This window comes from Triticum urartu, chromosome 4 (assembly GCF_003073215.2).
Source record: "Triticum urartu cultivar G1812 chromosome 4, Tu2.1, whole genome shotgun sequence".
Taxonomy (NCBI): Eukaryota; Viridiplantae; Streptophyta; class Magnoliopsida; order Poales; family Poaceae; genus Triticum; species Triticum urartu.
In genome coordinates, this window is record NC_053025.1 from 194,884,560 (window position 1) to 194,903,475 (window position 18,916).

Sequence of the window (18,916 nt, forward strand, 5' to 3'; positions counted from 1 at the left end):
GTTCCCTAATAGTGGCATCCGAGCCAGGTCTATGCGTAGATGTTATATGCACAAGTAGAACACAATGAGTTGTGGGCGATAATAGTCATACTGCTTACCACCAACGTCTTACTTCAATTCGGCGGTATTGTTGGATGAAGCGACCCGGACCAACATTACATGACCGCATTCATGAGATTGGTTCTACCGACGTGCTTCGCACACAGGTGGCTGGCGGGTGTCTGTTTCTCCAACTTTAGTTGAATTGAGTTTGACTACAGTCGGTCCTTGTTGAAGCCGGTGACGATGGAGATCACAACGGTGCTTTGGAGATGAAGATCAAAGGCACAAGATGATGATGGCCAATCATGTCACATATTTTGATTGCATATGATGTTTATCCTTTATGCATCTTATTTTTCTTAGTACGGCGGTAGCATTATAAGATGACCCCTCACTAAATTTCAAGGTATAAGTGTTCTCCCTAAGTATGCACCGTTGCTATAGTTTGTCGTGCCGAGATACCACGTGATGACTAGGTGTGATAAGCTCTACGTTCACATACAACGAGTGCAAGCCATTTTTGCAAACGCAGAATACTCGGGTTAAACTTGACGAGCCTAGCATATGCAGATATGGCCACGGAACACTAAGACCAAAAGGTCAAACGTGAATCATATAGTAGATATGATCAACATAGTGATGCTCACCATTGAAAACTACTCCATCTCACGTGATGATTGGACATGGTTTAGTTGATTTGGATCACACGATTATTTAGATGACTAGAGGGATGTCTATCTAAGTGGGAGTTCTTAAGTAATATGATTAATTGAACTTTAATTTGTCATGAACTTAGTACCTGATAGTTTTTTGCATGTCTTTGTTGGTGTAGATCAATGGCCCGTGCTACCGTTCCTTTGAATTTTAATGCGTTCCTAGAGAAAGCTAAGTTGAAAGATGATGGTAGCAACTACACAGACTGGGTCCGTAACTTGAGGATTATCCTTATTGCTGCATAGAAGAATAACGTCTTGGAAGCACCACTAGGTGCAAGACCCGCTGCAGGAGCAACTTCGGATGTTATGAATGTCTGGCGGAGCAAAGCTGATGACTAGTCGATAGTTCAGTGTGTCATGCTTTATGGCTTAGAGTCGGGACTTCAAAGATGTTTTGAACATCATGGAGCATATGAGATGTTCCAGGAGTTGAAGTTAATATTTCAAGCAAATGCCCGAATTGAGAGATATGAAGTCTCCAATAAGTTCTATAGCTGCAAGATGGAGGAGAATAGTTCTGTCAGTGAACATATACTTAGAATGTCTGGGTACCACAACCACTTGACTCAACTAGGAGTTAATCTTCCTGAGGATAGTGTCATTGACAGAGTTCTTCAATCACTGCCACCAAGCTACAAAAGCTTCGTGATGAACTATAATATGCAAGGGATGGATAAGACAATTCCCGAGCTCTTCGCGATGCTAAAGGCTTCAGAGGTAGAGATCAAGAAGGAGCATCAAGTGTTGATGGTTAACAAGACCACTAATTTCAAGAAAAAGGGCAAAGGGAAGAAGGGGAAATTCAAGAAGAACGGCAAACAAGTTGCTGCTCAAGTGAAGAAGCCCAAGTCTGGACCTAAGCCTGAGACTGAGTTCTTCTACTACAAAGGGACTGGTCACTAGAAGCGGAACCGCCCAAGTATTTGGCGGGTAAGAAGGATGGCCAAGTGAAAGTTATATTTGATATACATGTTATTGATGTGTACCTTACTAATGCTCGTAGTAGCGCCTGGGTATTTGATACTGGTTCTGTTGCTAATATTTGCAACTCGAAACAAGGGCAACGGATTAAATGAAGATTGGCTAAGGACGAGGTGACAATGCGCGTGGGAAATGGTTCCAAAGTCGATGTGATCGTCGTCGGCACGCTACCTCTACATCTACCGCTGGGATTAGTTTTAGACCTAAATGATTGTTCTTTGCTGCCAGCGTTGTGCATGAACATTATATATGGATCTTGTTTAATGCAAGACGGTTATTCATTTAAATCAGAGAATAATGGTTGTTCTATTTATATGAGTAATATCTTTTATGGTCATGCACACTTGATGAGTGGTCTATTTTTGTTGAATCTCGATTGTAGTGATACACATATTCATAATATTGAAGCCAAAAAGATGCAAGGTTAATAATGATAGTGCAACTTATTTGTCGCATTGCCGTTTAGGTCATATTGGTGTAAAGCGCATGAAGAAACTCCATGCTGATGGGCTTTTGGAATCACTTGATTATGAATCACTTGATGCTTGCGAACAATGCCTCATGGGCAAGATGACTAAGACTCCGTTCTACGGAACAATGGAGCGAGCAACTGACTTATTGGAAATAATACATACTGATGTATGCGGTCCGATGAGTATTGAGGTTCGCGGCGGGTATCGTTATTTTCTGACCTTCACATATGATTTGAGCAGATATGGGTATATCTACTTGATGAAACCTAAGTCTGAAACATTTGAAAAGTTCAAAGAATTTCAGAGTGAAGTAGAAAATCATCGTAACAAGAAAATAAAGTTTCTACGATTTGATCGCGGAGGAGAATATTTGAGTTATGAGTTTGGTCTTCATTTGAAACAATGTGGAATAGTTTCCCAACTCACGCCACCTGGAACACCACAGCGTAATGGTGTGTCCGAACATCATAACAGTACATTATTAGATATGGTGTGATCTATGATGTCTCTTACTGATTTACCGCTATCATGTTGGGGTTATGCTTTAGAGACGGCTACATTCACGTTAAATAGGGCACCATCTAAATCCGTTGAGACGACACCATATGAACTGTGGTTTAGCAAGAAACCTAAGCTGTTGTTCCTTAAAGTTTGGAGCTGCGATGCTTATGTGAAAAAGATTCAACCTGATAAGCTCGAACCCAAATCGGAGAAATGTGTCTTCATAGGATACCCAAAGGAGACTGTTGGGTACACCTTCTATCACAGATCCGAAGGCAAGATATTCGTTTCTAAAAATGGATCCTTTCTAGAGAAGGAGTTTCTCTCCAAAGAAGTGAGTGGGAGGAAAGTATAACTTGATGAGGTAATTGTACCTTCTCCCGAATTGTAAAGTAGTTTATCACAAAAATCAGTTCCAGTGATTCCTACACCAATCAGTGAGGAAGCTAATGATGATGATCATGAAACTTCAGATCAAGTTACTACTGAACCTCGTAGGTCAACCAGAGTACGATCCACACCAGAGTGGTACGGTAATCCTGTTATGGAGGTCATGTTACTTGACCATGACGAACCTACGAACTATGAGGAAGCGATGATGAGCCCAGATTCCGTGAAATGGCTTGAGGCCATGAAATCTGAGATGGGATCCATGTATGAGAACAAAGTGTGGACTTTGTTGACTTTCCCGATGATCAGCAAGCCATAGAGAATAAATGGATCTTCAAGAAGAAGACTGACGCTGACGATAATGTTACTGTCTACAAAGCTCGACTTGTTGTGAAAGGTTTTCGACATGTTCAAGGAGTTGAATACGATGAGACCTTCTCACCCGTAGCGATGCTTAAGTCTGTCCGAATCAAGTTAGCAATTGCCGCATTTTATGATTATGAAATTTGGCAAATGGATGTCAAAACTGCATTCCTTAATGGATATCTTAAAGAAGAGTTGTATGATGCAACTAGAAGGTTTTATCGATCCTAAAGGTGCTAACAAAGTGTGCAAGCTCCAGCGATCCATTTATGGACTGGTGCAAGCCTCTCATAGTTGGAATATACGCTTTGATAGTGTGATCAAAGCATGTGGTTTTATACAGAATTTTGGAGAAGCCTGTATTTACAAGAAAGTGAGTGGGAGCTCTGTAGCATTTCTAATATTATATGTGGATGACATATTATTGATTGGAAATAATACATAATTTCCGGATAGCATAAAAGGATACTTGAATAAGAATTTTTCAATGAAAGACCTCATTGAAGCTGCTTATATATTGGGCATCAAGATCTACAAAGATAGATCAAAACGCTTGATTGGACTTTCACAAAGCACATACCTTGATAAAGTTTTGAAGAATTTCAAAATGGATCAGTCAAAGAAAGGGTTCTTGCCTGTGTTACAAGGTGTGAAGTTGAGTCAGACTCAATGCTCGACCACTGCAGAAGATAGAGAGAAAATGAAAGCCATTCCCTATGCCTCGGCCATAGGTTCTATCATGTATGCAATGTTGTGTACCAGACCTGATGTGTGCCTTGCTATAAGTTTAGCAGGGATGTACCAAAGTAATCTAGGAGTGGATCACTAGACAGCAGTCAAGAACATCCTGAAATACCTGAAAAGGACTAAGGATATGTTTCTCGTTTATGGAGGTGACAAAGAGCTCGTCGTAAATGGTTACGTCGATGCAAGCTTTGACACTGATCTGGATGACTCTAAGTCACAAACCGGATACGTATTTTTATTGAATGGAGGAGCTGTCAGTTGGTGCAGTTCCAAGCAGAGCATCATGGCGGGATCTACGTGTGAAGTGGAGTACATAGCTGCTTCGGAAGCAGCAAATGAAGGAGTCTGGATGAATGAGTTCATATCTGATCTAGGTGTAATACCTAGTGCATAGGGTCCAATGAAAATCTTTTGTAACAATACTGGAGCAATTGCCTTGGCGAAGGAGCCAGATTTCACAAGAGAACCAAACACATCAAGAGACGCTTAAATTCTGTCCGCGGTCAAGTCAAGGAGGGAGACATAGAGATTTGCAAAATACATACTGATGAGAATGTTGCAGACCCGTTGACTAAGCCTCTCTCACGAGCAAAACATGATTAGCACCAAGACTCCATGGGTGTTAGAATCATTACTTTGTAATCTAGATTATTGACTCTAGTGCAAGTGGGAGACTGAAGGAAATATGCCCTAGAGGCAATAATAAAGTTGTTATTTATATTTCCTTATGTCATGATAAATGTTTATTATTCATGCTAGAATTTTATTAACCGGAAACTTAGCACATGTGTGAATATATAGACAAACAGAGTGTCCCTAGTATGCCTCTACTAGAATAGCTCGTTAATCAAAGATGGTTAAGTTTCCTGACGATAGACATGTGTTGTCATTTTATGAACGGGATCACATCATTAGATAATGATGTGATGGACAAGACCCATCCATTAGCTTAGCATAATGCTCGTTAAGTTTTATTGTTATTGCTTTCTTCATGACTTATACATGTGATAGGTCTCCAACGTATCTATAATTTTTGATTGTTCCATGCTATTATATTATCCATCTAGGATGTTTTATATGCATTTATATGCTATTTTATATGATTTTTGGGACTAACCTATTAACCTAGAGCCCAGTGCCAGTTTCTGTTTTTTCCTTGTTTTTGAGTTTTGCAGAAAAGGAAAACCAAACGGAGTCCAATTGACCTGAAAATTCATGGAGATAATTTTTGGACCAGAAGAAGCCCACGGAGTACCAGAGATGGGCTAGAAGAGTCCCGAGGCACCCATGAGGGTGGGGGCGCGCCCTACCCCCTGGGCGCGCCCCCTACCTCATGGACGCTTCGGGGACCCCCCTGACTTGTTCCCGACGCCAACACCTCTTATATGTACCCAAACTTTCAGAACATAACCTAGATCGGGAGTTCCGCCGCCGCAAGCCTCCGTAGCCACCGAAAACCAATCTAGACCCATTCCGGCACCCTGCTGGAGGGGGAATCCCTCTCCGGTGGCCATCTTCATCATCCCGACGCTCTCCATGACGAGGAGGGAGTAGTTCACCCTCGAGGCTGAGGGTATGTACCAGGAGCTATGTGTTTGATCTCTCTCTCTCTCATGTTCTTGATTCGGCACGATCTTGATGTATTGCGAGCTTTGCTATTATATTTGGATCTTATGATGCTTCTCCCCCTCTACCCTCTTGTAATGGATTGAGTTTTCCCTTTGAAGTTATCTTATCAGATTGAGTTTCTAAGGATTTGAGAACACTTGATGTATGTATTTCATGTGCTTATCTGTGGTGACAATGGGATATCACGTGATCCACTTGATGTATGTTTTGGTGATCAACTTGCGAGTTCCGTGACCTCGTGAACTTATGCATAGGGGTTGGCACACGTTTTCGTCTTGACTCTCTGGTAGACACTTTGGGGCACTCTTTGAAGTTCTTTGTGTTGGTTGAATAGATGAATCTGAGATTGTGTGATGCATATCTTATAATCATACCCACGTATACTTTAGGTGACATTGGAGTATCTAGGTGACATTAGGGTTTTGGTTGATTTGTGTCTTAAGGTGTTATTCTAGTACGAACTCTAGGATAGATTGAACAGAAAGAATAGCTTCGTGTTATTTTACTATGGACTCTTGAATAGATCGATCAGAAAGAATAACTTTGAGGTGGTTTTGTACCCTACAATAATCTCTTTGTTTGTTCTCCGCTATTAGTGAATTTGGAGTGACTCTTTGTTGCATGTTGAGGGATAATTATATGATCCAATTATGTTATTATTGTTGAGAGAACTTGCACTAGTGAAAGTATGAACCTTAGGCCTTGTTTCAACGCATTGCAATACCGTTTTCGCTCACTTTTATCATTAGTTACCTTGCTGTTTTTATATTTTCAGATTACAAAAACCTATATCTATCATCCATATTGCACTTGTATCACCATCTCTTCGCCGAACTAGTGCACCTATACAATTTACCATTGTATTGGGTGTGTTGGGGACACAAGAGACTATGTTATTTGGTTGCAGGGTTGTTTGAGAGAGACCATCTTCATCCTACGCCTCCCACAGATTGATAAACCTTAGGTCATCCACTTGAGGGAAATTTGCTACTGTCCTACAAACCTCTGCACTTGGAGGCCCAACAACGTCTACAAGAAGAAGGTTGTGTAGTAGACATCAACATGTTCCTCTAACTATGAGATTATGCAACTCCCGAATACCGTAGGAACACCTTGTGTGCTATCAAATGCCACAACGTAACTGGGTGATTATAAAGATGCTCGTCTATGATGGTGTTTGTTGAGTTGGCATAGATCGAGATTAGGATTTGTCACTCCATGTATAGGAGAGGTATCTCTGGGCCCTCTCGGTAATGCACATCACTCTAAGCCTTGCAAGCAATGTGACTAATGAGTTAGTTACAGGATGATGCATTACGGAACGAGTAAAGAGACTTGTCGGTAACGAGATTGAACTAGGTATGATGATACCGATAATCGAATCTCAGGCAAGTAACATACCGATGACAAAGGGAATAACGTATGTTATTATGTGGTTTGACCGATAAAGATCTCCGTAGAATATGTAGGAACCAATATGAGCATCCAGGTTCCGCTATTGGTTATTGACCGGAGATGTGTCTCGGTCATGTCTTCATAGTTCTCGAACCCGTAGGGTCCGCACGCTTAACGTTCGATGACGATTTGTACTATGAGTTATGTGATTTGATGACCGAACTTTGTTCGGAGTCCCAGATGAGATCACGGACATGACGAGGAGTCTCGAAATGGTCAAGAGGTAAAGATTCATATATTGGAAGGTTGCATTCAGACACCGGAATGGTTTCGGGAAGTTTCGGAGTACCGGGCCGAGGGTTATCGGAACCCCCCTCCCCCGGGAAGTTAATGGGACATCATGGGCCTTAGTGGAGAAGATAGAGGGCCAGCCAGGAGGTGGCGCGCGCCCCCCTTGCCAATCTGAATTGGACAAGGGGTGGGGGCGGCGCCCCCCCCCTTTCCCTCTCCTGCTCCTCCTCTCTTTCCCCCTTTGCTACTCTGGAAAAAGGAAAAAATGAGAGGGGAATCCTACTAGGACTAGGGAGTCCTAGTAGGACTCCCCACACTTGGCGCCCCCCTAGGGGGGTGGCCTCCTCCTCCCCCTTTATATACGAAGGGGGGGCACCCCAAAGGCACAACAAGTCTTCTCTTAGCCGTGTGTGGTGCCCCCTCCACAGTTTACCACCGTCGTGCTGACGGAACTCTCCCTCATCCTCAACTGGATCAAGAGATCGAGGGACATCATCGTGCTGAACGTGTGCTGAACACGGAGGTGCCGTACGTTCGGTACTAAGATCGGTTGGATCGCGAAGACGTTCGACTACATCAACCGAGTTACTAAATGCTTCCGCTTTTGGTCTACGAGGGTACGTGGACACACTCTCCCGTCTCGTTGCTATGCACCTCCTAGATAGATCTTGCGTGATCGTAGGAAAATTTTGGAAATACTGCGTTCCCCAACAACTGATGCATCAATCCTACCTCCTTCTGGACAGATTGGCTGGTCCAGGATACGAAAAACATAATGATCTGACAAAAGGAGGCGGTGCTGACATTCAACCTCATTGGGGTGGTAAAGGCATAATTGGAGAGATATATAGAGGTTGTTTTCACTAGAGGGGCGGAGCTTGGATCTTGAGCACAGGATGGAGGGGGTCAAGGGCGTCGCTTTTGTTGTTGGCGGAGGACGCGAGGCACTGGATCTTAGCCGACGACGATGTCGTTCGCTCGAGCCATTGTTTTCCTCCCTGACCTCTGAGGTCGTGGTTTTCCTCCCTGTGGAAAGGATGTGGGTCGGGCAGGGTTACTCCTCGAATGACGCGGTCCAAATGACGTGGTCGATCTCCTAGGGCCAACTCGGCCTGTGGTTCTCCGACCCGAGAAAATAGGGGATCCCTTGCATCCAAATGAGGCCTCGGTGTAGCTACATTTTCTCCGTGTATCATTGTATCCCTAGGTAGCTAGAACACTTTGGAGATCCTAAAAAGCTAGAACACTTTGGCTCAAAAAGAAAAAAGTAGCTAGAACACAATACTTGGTTCTAATCTTATTGTCTTGAAATTTAAAATAATGTAAACATCGATTATGTTAGAAGGGAGAGGATTGGCGGAATCAATTGTTGCGGAATATGATGGATATTTATTGCTTGAGCTTCGTGTGCATATATATAGGAGTAAAATGACCAACTTGGAGTACAAGACAAGGCAGGACAAATCCTAGTCTATCCTATACTTCCTAATAATCATATACTCAACATCCCCCCGCAGTCACAACGGTAGCGACACATATGGTGAGACTGGAGAAGAATCCGAAGGCAAGCCGACGGACACCCCCCCCCCCACACACACACAGTCGTAATGGTCGACGCGTCGCGGAAGGCGTGGCTGGAGTGAAAACCGACAACGTTACTCAAGCAAGGCGGTAGCCCTTTGTGCCGATGTCGAGGTAGCCGAGAGCGTAGGATGGTGTAGCCGTGATCGAGGTAGCCGTGCGAAGAATGTCGTGGTCGATGTCGAGTCGGGGTAGCCGGTGTCGAGGGAGTCGCCATGGAGCCGCGGGTGCAAGGAGGCACCGAGTTAGTTATGGGCGTAGTGGTGTCGAAGTAGTGGTGCACAGGGTAAAGGACGGTGTTGACGAGGCGTCGTGCCGGGTTTGCCAAGCCCGGGGGCACATCATGGACAAAGGCATGCATCGGTGTTGCCAGCACTGGGCATGCGTAGACGGACGAAGACGAAGTTGACGAAGCGTCGCACCAGGCTTGCCAGGCCCAGGGACAAGTCGTGGATGGCATCGGTGTTGCCAGCACCGGGCATGCGTAGACGAGGGACCTGCACGAGCTGTACGCCATGTCGGAGAAGTCGGAGGGCCAGCAGAGAAGAACTCGATGATGATTGCGCCGTCCATCGGCGCGGGGCCGATGTCACCAACGGTGGTAGGGGTAGATGGCGGCGACGCTGGCGACGGACTGGTGATTGGACAAAGACGAAGGGATGGACGGGCGGCAGCGGTGGCTACGGAGGTAGCGGCGGCGGAGCTGCGGCGGCGGCGGCTAAGTTAGTAGTGCGATGGCGGTGCTCGAAGTAGGTGAGGAACCCGACAGCGGGACGAAGACCGGCGTGGACGATGGCGTTCCCGCGTCAAGGGAGGCGGCGCGGCGCATACGACGAGAAGTCGACGTGCGGGGACGGCGGTGGACCACGGGCCGCGGCGCTACGGCCCGAAGGGGCGACGCAGCGGCAGCGGGCAGGTCAGGACGACGGCGGAAAGACCTCAGGGCGGCGGCGGGGACCATGGGCCGCGGCGCTACAGCCCAAAGGGGCAGTGCAGCCTCTGAGTGCGGGTCGGTGCAACTGCGGGGACGACCTCGGGACAGCGGCGGGGACCGCCATTACTGCCCGAAGGGGCAACGCAGCAGCGACACGCGAGTCAAATGCAGCCGCAAGGAGAACCACGGGGCGACGGCGTTGTGGCCCGATGGGGCGACATATCGGCAGCCTGATGCTCGATCGGTGGAGGGGCGCGCTGAACTCGGGACGGTCTTCACGAGGCCTGCGGGGGCGTGCGCAACCGGCGGGCCAGGCCGGTCGCATGGCGTAGCTGAGGCGGATTGTGGCGGTGGGCAGGTGATCAATCCGATCATGCGCGAGGTCGGGGACACCGCTAGGTGGAGGCGGGGTGGCGGCAGAGTCCGAGATCGTCGGGCAGGCCTACGCGCGCACGGTGGCTATGATGGGCTGCCGCTTGGCGCGAGGCCGCCAGGTGGGGGCGATGCAGGGCGGCGACAGTTGGCGTAGATCGACGGGCGAGCCGGCGCGCAGACGGCGGATGGAAGGCTGCCGGGTCAGGGCGACGGGCGGGCAGATGCGTAGACGACGACCGTTAGAGGCCGTCTGTCGCGTAAGATCGCCTAGTCGGTGAATAAGTCATTCGCGTAGTTCTAAGTCATCGATTTGATGAATTAAATATATTTTATATGTTATGAAAAATATATTACTAGATTTCTATACAGACGTAGTTTCTAAATATATATTTTTTGTCACATATAATACATATTTAGATAGTTAAATCGTTGATCTAAAACAATGTGAATAACTTATTCACCGAGACGAAGGTAGTACTTCTTAATATTCATATACTTGACAGATTATATTGTTGGACACGTACCGCCAGAAGAGATTCCGGCGAAAAGTGCCTTTTAGGAGCATATGCATATGATGATTGGGTTGCGGTTGCAAGGCGTTAGTTTCTAGTAGTACTTGCGAATCTTATCAGCCGTCCTTCTGCAGTACTGTAGTAAAATCGACCGAGCAAAGCATATGCATGCACCCATCGTTCCATGCAGACCAGTCGACATTAAATTAACTGTGTCCTAATATATACTTATAGTACACTTGAGATGCTGCATCAGTAATACAGTACTCTTGAGTATAGTTTTAGCAGGCCAAGAAGGGATGGGTCCCTGGTGATCCTTATTCTGGAGACAGGGCACGGCCATGAGAAGAGATGCTCTCCCTACTCTATACATGCATGCTAGTACTCCTAGTAAAATTTACACAAACTAATTAGTGGTACCGAGTACTTGGTCATTAGTTGGGGACTATAAATAGCATCGGTACTAGTCCAGTAGTCGCACGAGTTGATCAGCCATAACCAAGAAGGCGGAGGAGATCAATGGAGGTGCACTGCAGCAGCGACATGGAGGAGAACAAGCAGCACATCTGGAAGAAGATGTCAACTGCAAAGCAGTACAAGGACGGCCGGCTGCCGGGCAAGGAGACGCCGGAGAAAAGAGGAAGCCAGGGGCGGAGGAGAGAACTGAGGCGGTCGGCATCTTTGCCCGTGCGGGTGGCGAGCGCGGCGAGGGACCAGCGGGCGAGGCTCTACATCATGCGTCGCTGCGTCTCCATGCTCGTCTCCTCATGCTGGAAGAACTACCCATAAATTCTCTTCTGTTTCTGGGCCTGGCCGCGTAATCTGTAGTACTTCTGTCTCTTTTTTCTGGACTTTCCTTTTTTTAGATTTTTTCTGGACTTTCCTTTGCCACTACACAGATGGCCCTGGTGACTTCAAAGAGATGGGCCTAGATCTTACCACTTGTAATTCGGCCATCCAGAAAGTCAGCCCTTTCTATCCTCTTGGGCCGCCTCGTTCCTTTCTTTTTATTTACTGGAAAATAAATAAGAGTGTATAGAAGCGCAAAGAGGAAATCCCCTGCAAAACGACCGCTGGCCTCGCTCCATTGTTGTTACTAGCAAATATCAAATATGCCTGTGTGTTGCAACGGAAGACAAAAAAGATTATGTGTAAGCCAAATAAGTATGACTCAGTAACCTTACATAGGAGCGTCCTCAATTTTAACATTGCGGCTCACCATGTTGCCACTTATATTTCTTTCCACCCTCGTTGATGATGGTCGCGATGTCCACATGATTAAAATGCATTCGATGTGATAAATTCCAAGGCTATGAGCTTGCCACTACACGCCACACATGTCATTATGTTTCGCAAGGGATTGTTTAAAACTTTAAAAAAATCTCATCGGGCACGAACTACTCCCAACGCCTAGACATATAAAGACTTTTGAAAAACTAATCAAATCCCAGATATAAATGACTTTTGAATTGGTGAACAATTTTTTGAATCGACAAACATTTTTTTATTTTTAGATTATCTCAAAAAAAATCACGAACATTATTTTTATTTATGATTTTTTTTGAAATGCATGAACAACTTATGAAATCATGAAAAAATATTTACTCAAAAAAATTGTTTTGAATCTATGAGGTTTTTTAAAAATTAGCGAACAAATTATAAAATTATAAAATTTCTGTGAATATTTTCTAATGTTTTATGGACATTTTTTAGATTTCAGAATATGTTTTGGATACACGGTCATTTGATTTTATTTCCCGACTTTTTTCCAACTCATGAATATTTTTTATAATTTGTGAACGGTTTTGCAAAACCACTAACATTTTTCGAATCCGCAAAAAAATTATGATTTCTTAAACATTTTTTTAGTTCACATACATTTTATGATTCCTTGAGCATGTTTTTGAAAACTTGCAACTTTTAAATTTTGGAAATCCAGAATCTATTTAAAGAAAGAAAACAGAATAAGAAAAGTAAAGTAAAAACAAAACGAAAAAAAGTTATGGAGTCTACCCCGCACCTGGGCCGGCCCATGAACACATAAGTGGGGAGGACTTGCGTTAGAAAAGGGATGAAAAACTAATCAAATCCTAGACATAAAAGACTTTTCAATCAGTGAACTGTTTTTTGAATCGACAAACTATTTTTATTGAGATTTTCGATTTTCTCAAAAAAATATCATGAACATTATTTTTGTTTACGAACATTTTATTAATTGTACAAACAGTTTTTGAAATCATGAACCTTTTTTACTCGACAAAGTTGTTTTGAATCTATGAGGTTTTTTAAAAATTAGGGAACAAATTTTCAAATCTTAAAATTTCTTCAACATTTTCTAAAATTTTATGGACATTTTTTCAGATTCCCGAATATGTTTTGAATATACGATCATTTGATTTTATTTCCCGACCATTGTTTCCAAATCAAAGATATTATAATTTGCAAATAGTTTTCCAAAACCACCAACATTTTCGAATCACGAAAATATTATGATTTCCCAATCTTTTTTTGAATTCACATACATTTTATGATTTCTCAATCATGTTTTTGAAAACTCGCAACTTTTAAAAATACGGAAATCCCGAATTTGTTTAAAGAAGGAAGAAAACAGAATAAGAAAAGAAAAAAAAACAAATGAAAAAAAGTTAGGGAGTCAACCCCGCACATGGGCCGGCCCATGAACACATAAGTGGGGAGGACTTGCTTTAGAAAAGGGATGAAAAACTAACCAAATCCTAGACATAAAATTCTTTTGAATCGGTGGACAGTCTTTTGAATCGACACTTTTTTTAAAATTTTGCATTTTCTCAAAAAAAATCATGAACAATATTTTTTACGAACATTTTATTAGATGCATGAACAGATTTTGAAATCATGACTATCTTTTTACTCAACAAAGTTGTTTTGAACCTATGAGGGTTGTTTAAAATAAGGGAACACGTTTTCAATTTTAAAATTTCTGTGAAAATTTTCTAAAATTTTATGGACATTTTTTCAGATTGTTGAATATGTTTTGAATATACGATCATTTGATTTTATTTCCCGAGCATTGTTTCCTAATCAGAAATATATTTTATAATTTGCGAATAGTTTTCTAAAACCACCAACATTTTTTCAATCGCGAAAATATTGTGATTTCCCAAACCTTTTTTGAATTCACATACATTTTATGATTTCTCAAGCATGTTTTTGAAAATCTCAACTTTTAAAAATTTGGAAATCCTGAATTTGTTTAAAGAAGGAAGAAACCAAAGTAAGAAACAAAAACAAAATGAAAAAAAGTTAGGAGAGTCAGACGCGCAGATGGGCCGGCCCATGAACACATAAGTGGGGAGGACTTGCGTTAGAAAAGGGATGAGAGATCGAACCCTGGTCTCCTGGGTGAAACAACTAGGCGTTAGCCACTTTGAAAAAAAAACAACACAGTGCGACGGCGACTTCGAAAAAAAACAGAATCATTTTCTTCACTTATGGGTGACATAGTGGGTAATTTATGGCAACTTCGGGATTATTTATTATGACGTATGGGAAAGAAGCATTAGCCATTTTATTATTAGGTAAAGACTAGCGAGCTCGTGCGTTGCAACGGGTGAAACAATCACACGTCTCTAACACAATAATTATGACTAGAATCCCCAATAGATTGACATACATTCCATTCATGTTGCCGCTTATCCTCCTTCCCACTCTAGTCGACGGTGGCATCAACGCTCACACAATTATAACACATTTGAATGTGATCAATTCTAAGGTGTCTATCTCCACATAAGATGAGACATCTGCTTTCTTTTTCTCATTGGAGATTTTGCCGAGGCATGCATCTGTGGTTGTAGATGGTTTCTTTCGTCTCCAAACTGATTATGTTGAGATGTTGATTTCAAATACAGATTTACAGTACGAAACTAAGATGGATCGTGCGCTATTGATTAAACTTGCACCGTAACTAGCATTTAAAAAAATGTTTAACATGTAAAACAACATCATATTTAGATTCTACATATTTTTCTAATCAATTTTTTATATATAACATGTGAAAATTGAAGTTAGGGTTTAAGAAATATGAATATTTTTTAAAAGCATTTGAATCTGTCAAAAAATATTATTTTTGAGATGAACTATGGGTTGATTACTAACATATCAGGGTTTTTTTTTGCATAAGTAAAATATTTTCCGGACTCACATAAAACAGGACCACGGATTAATTAAACGAAAGGTCAGTGAGTTTTCTTCAAAAAGGTGAACCGCTTTTTAGTCTCATTTAAAATAGGACCCCGGGACGATTTCTAAAAACAACAAGCGGTTTTCTACAAACATCGCAACTGACAGGCAGAAACACTTCTTGCTTTATTAGTGGCTATAAATTTATTTCCCCATTCACTTGGACTCCGGCCTTTGTAGAAACGAATTCTCTAGAACTTTTGCTTAAAAAGATTCGGAGTTTTCTCACACAAGTTGTGGCAAAAAGCAAACTCTCAACAAAGCATCGGCTTTTTTGGCTTCTACTAGTGCAACGCACGTTAAATATTTAGGCAATATGTAAATTACATGCGGATTTTAGGTATGCTATTATTTGTGTGTTAAACCCGTGATTAGTGTAATATTTGGGATGCTATTAATTGCATGTTAAACACGTTTAACGCTCGCCATTGAAGCAGTCTAGGTCGTTGGATTAACTTAGTTTGATGGTTGAGATCAGTTGGATCTGCCCCTTTGGGCCTTTTTATATTGGTATAGATAGTATGAGCTTATTATCCGATCTGCCTGGTGAAAAGTCTATAAAACTTTTTATTGTAGTTATGTTCTGATTAAATGATGTTGAGTTATTTCATACTGTTTTACCGCAGATATGAAAACAAATTGAATTCCCAACATGCTAAGCCCAAGGAGCTAAAAATGATGATTGGCAATACACATGTTTAACCAGATTATTTACTGAAATTAACAATTTGGAACTTTTCAGCTGCAAAGAGAACATACATGACGTCTAAGAGAATATACCATTAAAAATGGGAAATTATAACTGGCAATATCAGTTTCTTGGGCCTCGCAGCGAATGCCCTCAAAGCCGTTTGATCATGATTGAACGAACAACAATCTTTTTGCGGAGTGTGGTAATTTTTCTGCTTTTTTTGTGCTACCTCGCAATTTTCGCCTTCGATCATGGCAGATCCTACGAAGTTGCCATGACAACTTTAGTTGGTTTGGCATGGAAGTTCAACATTCGCTGCGAAAAACACTCCCAAAAGTACTTCCCTAAGATATTGCGGTCCTTAAAAAAATTCATGTATTTGGTAGGTAATTAGTGAAAACATATTTAATTTTGTGAAGGAAATATTTTTATGTCGAAAAAAATAGTTCTTAGTTTCCAATGACATGCAAATAGAAAGATAGCAACCAAAGTCGTATCGTGAAAACGGTAGCATATCTAAAATGCGAAAATTACTCATACAAAGGATGTTGGAATACCCATGTCCTGGGGGCATTCTCGCTAGCGAGTGCCCTCTGCATCGTCCGATCTGCACACGCCTCGCGTCGATGCCTACCTGGTGCCCTCCCCGCCATCCAATAGGGCGAATGCGCTCCTCACCGAGCCCGGGGCCTCTAGGGTCCACGACGCATGGCCCCATGGCGTGTGCGAGGCCGCCCTGTCTACCGCTTGTTGCCCTCGACCTGAGTCTGCCGTTTCGTTCACTTGTGTGGGGCATATGATGTTTGGGCGATCGGGTAGAGGTGACCATTGTGCATGGAGCCTGCCCAACTGTGTGTGTGTGTGTTGGGCGGCTTGTACGTCTTTCTTGGACCCCACCCAGCTATCCTGCCCAACACCCAATTGGTTCTTCGGGCCGGTGTGTCTGGAAACGTCGTGGAGCCGACATCTTGCTGGTTGGATAAGCTGGGTTCGTTCCTTTGGTCCGTGCCCGGTTGTTTCGATTTGGTTCCTGCCTATCCGCCCATCTGGTCCTATCTGACCAGTGTCCGGATGGATCTGTGTTCATTCCTTTTGAATGGTTTTATCTGGCTATTGCCTGCATGAAGTTATTTCTGTTCCGTCCAGCTTATCATATCTGGTCGATGTCCGTATGAAGCTTTGTTCATTCTGTGTTTCTTTGGTCGGTAGACGGCCATGTATCCTCTCACCTACCCCTGCATAAATGTTGGTTTACCGACGAAGCAGAAATGGGAAATAAGCACATTCTAGTAACTCCATTATTTATTGAAAAAGAACGGAACGTAAACTTATGAAGCATCACAAAATTATGTAGGAAGCAAGAAAAAATGTTGTGCACTAGCAGCAACTAGAAAAAAAAAGTTGAGCCAAGTTTCCCAAAATTAGCATGCGTACCAAGCATTATCAAATTACCTATGAAGCAACTAAATTTATAATAAAACAAAAGAATTATGTCTATAAACTATTCTTGCTGCATTGAAAACAAAACAATTATTTTTAAAAAAATAGATTGAATCAAGTGCCTATCACAATGGAAGCAAATTATTCTATCCATGGAAGCATTGTTCGTTGTGGTGGAAGCAAATAATTACATTTCAAATTCTCCTACCCAGTTATCCTTGTTGCAAAGAAAAATACGAAGCGGAAAGCATGTAGGCGGATGGAGTACGAAGAGTATGGCAGATCACATTTGCTTGACAGAAGGGAAGCAACAATTAGCGGAGATCCAACATCTAACCACCCAGGCCCACGTTTCACGCACGTTAATATCCACTAGTAAGCTTGCATATGCAACACACGTCTCAATTTGCACATGCCTAAGTAAACCATGACGAACATGCATTTAAAGTACCCAAGATTAGATCAACGGTGGGCAAAGGGACAATATATTGCTCATGAAACGGACTATGAGCAGGAAATAAATATAATATAAAATGAATAAACAATTGGTAAAAGAGCATATGACTACAAATAAACGACGAATTCTGGTGGAGTATATTGAACATAACGTTTTGGACAACAATGTCCAACCATCTTTTGACTTATGTAGACTCACTTCAAATCTGATTGTGAGATATCTTCTATTACAAGGCGCTAATGCATAATAATAAAATGGAAAGGGGTTATAAAAACCAAGCAATAAATTCACTTGTACAACACTATCGTATCTCCGTTGAAATGTATTTTATTGCCTTCATCCTATTTATCCTTATTCACTACTGAAAAGGTATTGAGCTACTCATTGGTCCGCACGCAACATTGGAGACCAATACTTTCATAGTAAATCAGTAAAATAGAAGATGATTCGCAAGCATGTCTCATATTTGCCATATACTTTAAGTACTTACTGACAATGTAAGTTAATTATAACAAAAAAGGCAAATTACATTCATATATAATACGACATGGTACCATACTTTACAAGTTACTTTTGTTAGCTAGCAATCAGAAAATTATAGATCTCAGTTGAAATAAAACGCTAGTACAGCAACTCAAGAACCTATTCAGCCATGTTGACACCAACCAGCACAAAAAGGTTGCTAAACCTGAAAAATAAGTGAAGGATAGAACACCATGCCGTGAATGCAACCTGTAAATTACACTGCCCATTAAAATAGATATAACCTATGCCCATAGAATTAGTGAGAAGGGCGAGATAATGTGCTACTATGTCAATCTATTTTGAAACACACTGTTAGGAAATAGCAGCCGTCACAAACTGCTTTCATGCCAGACTGGAACATCCTTGAAGGGGTGGTGGTCCTGCATGAAACGCTCCATGAAATCCATATGAAAAAACTAGATGGGATTGTTCAAAGTGGATTTCGAGAAAGCATACGACACAGTCCAATAGCCATTCCTCCAACAAGCGTTGAGGATGAAAGGTTTTGATCCAGCCTGGAGAAAACAGGTGGAATCTTTCATGCAAAAAGGAAGTGTTGGAATTAGAGTGAATGATGATATAGGTCGCTATTTCCAAACACATAAGGGCTTGAGACAAGGAGATCCAATGTCACCTATTCTGTTCAACATTGTAG

General features: G+C 42.4%; 1 protein-coding gene across 1 annotated transcript; it reads left to right on the top strand.

Moving 5' to 3' along the window:
* The first annotated feature begins 11,427 nt into the window (after positions 1-11,427).
* LOC125553752 (small polypeptide ROTUNDIFOLIA LIKE 1-like) lies at positions 11,428-11,978 on the top strand. Its single transcript, XM_048717473.1, has one exon. It carries the CDS (start codon positions 11,450-11,452, stop codon positions 11,717-11,719), a length of 270 nt encoding a protein of 89 aa, XP_048573430.1. The 5' UTR covers positions 11,428-11,449; the 3' UTR covers positions 11,720-11,978.
* The last annotated feature ends 6,938 nt before the right edge of the window (positions 11,979-18,916 follow it).

Bases quoted from the DNA above. Each gene is read 5' to 3' on its own strand.
- LOC125553752 (XM_048717473.1), top strand. From the start codon at position 11,450: ATGGAGGTGCACTGCAGCAGCGACATGGAGGAGAACAAGCAGCACATC.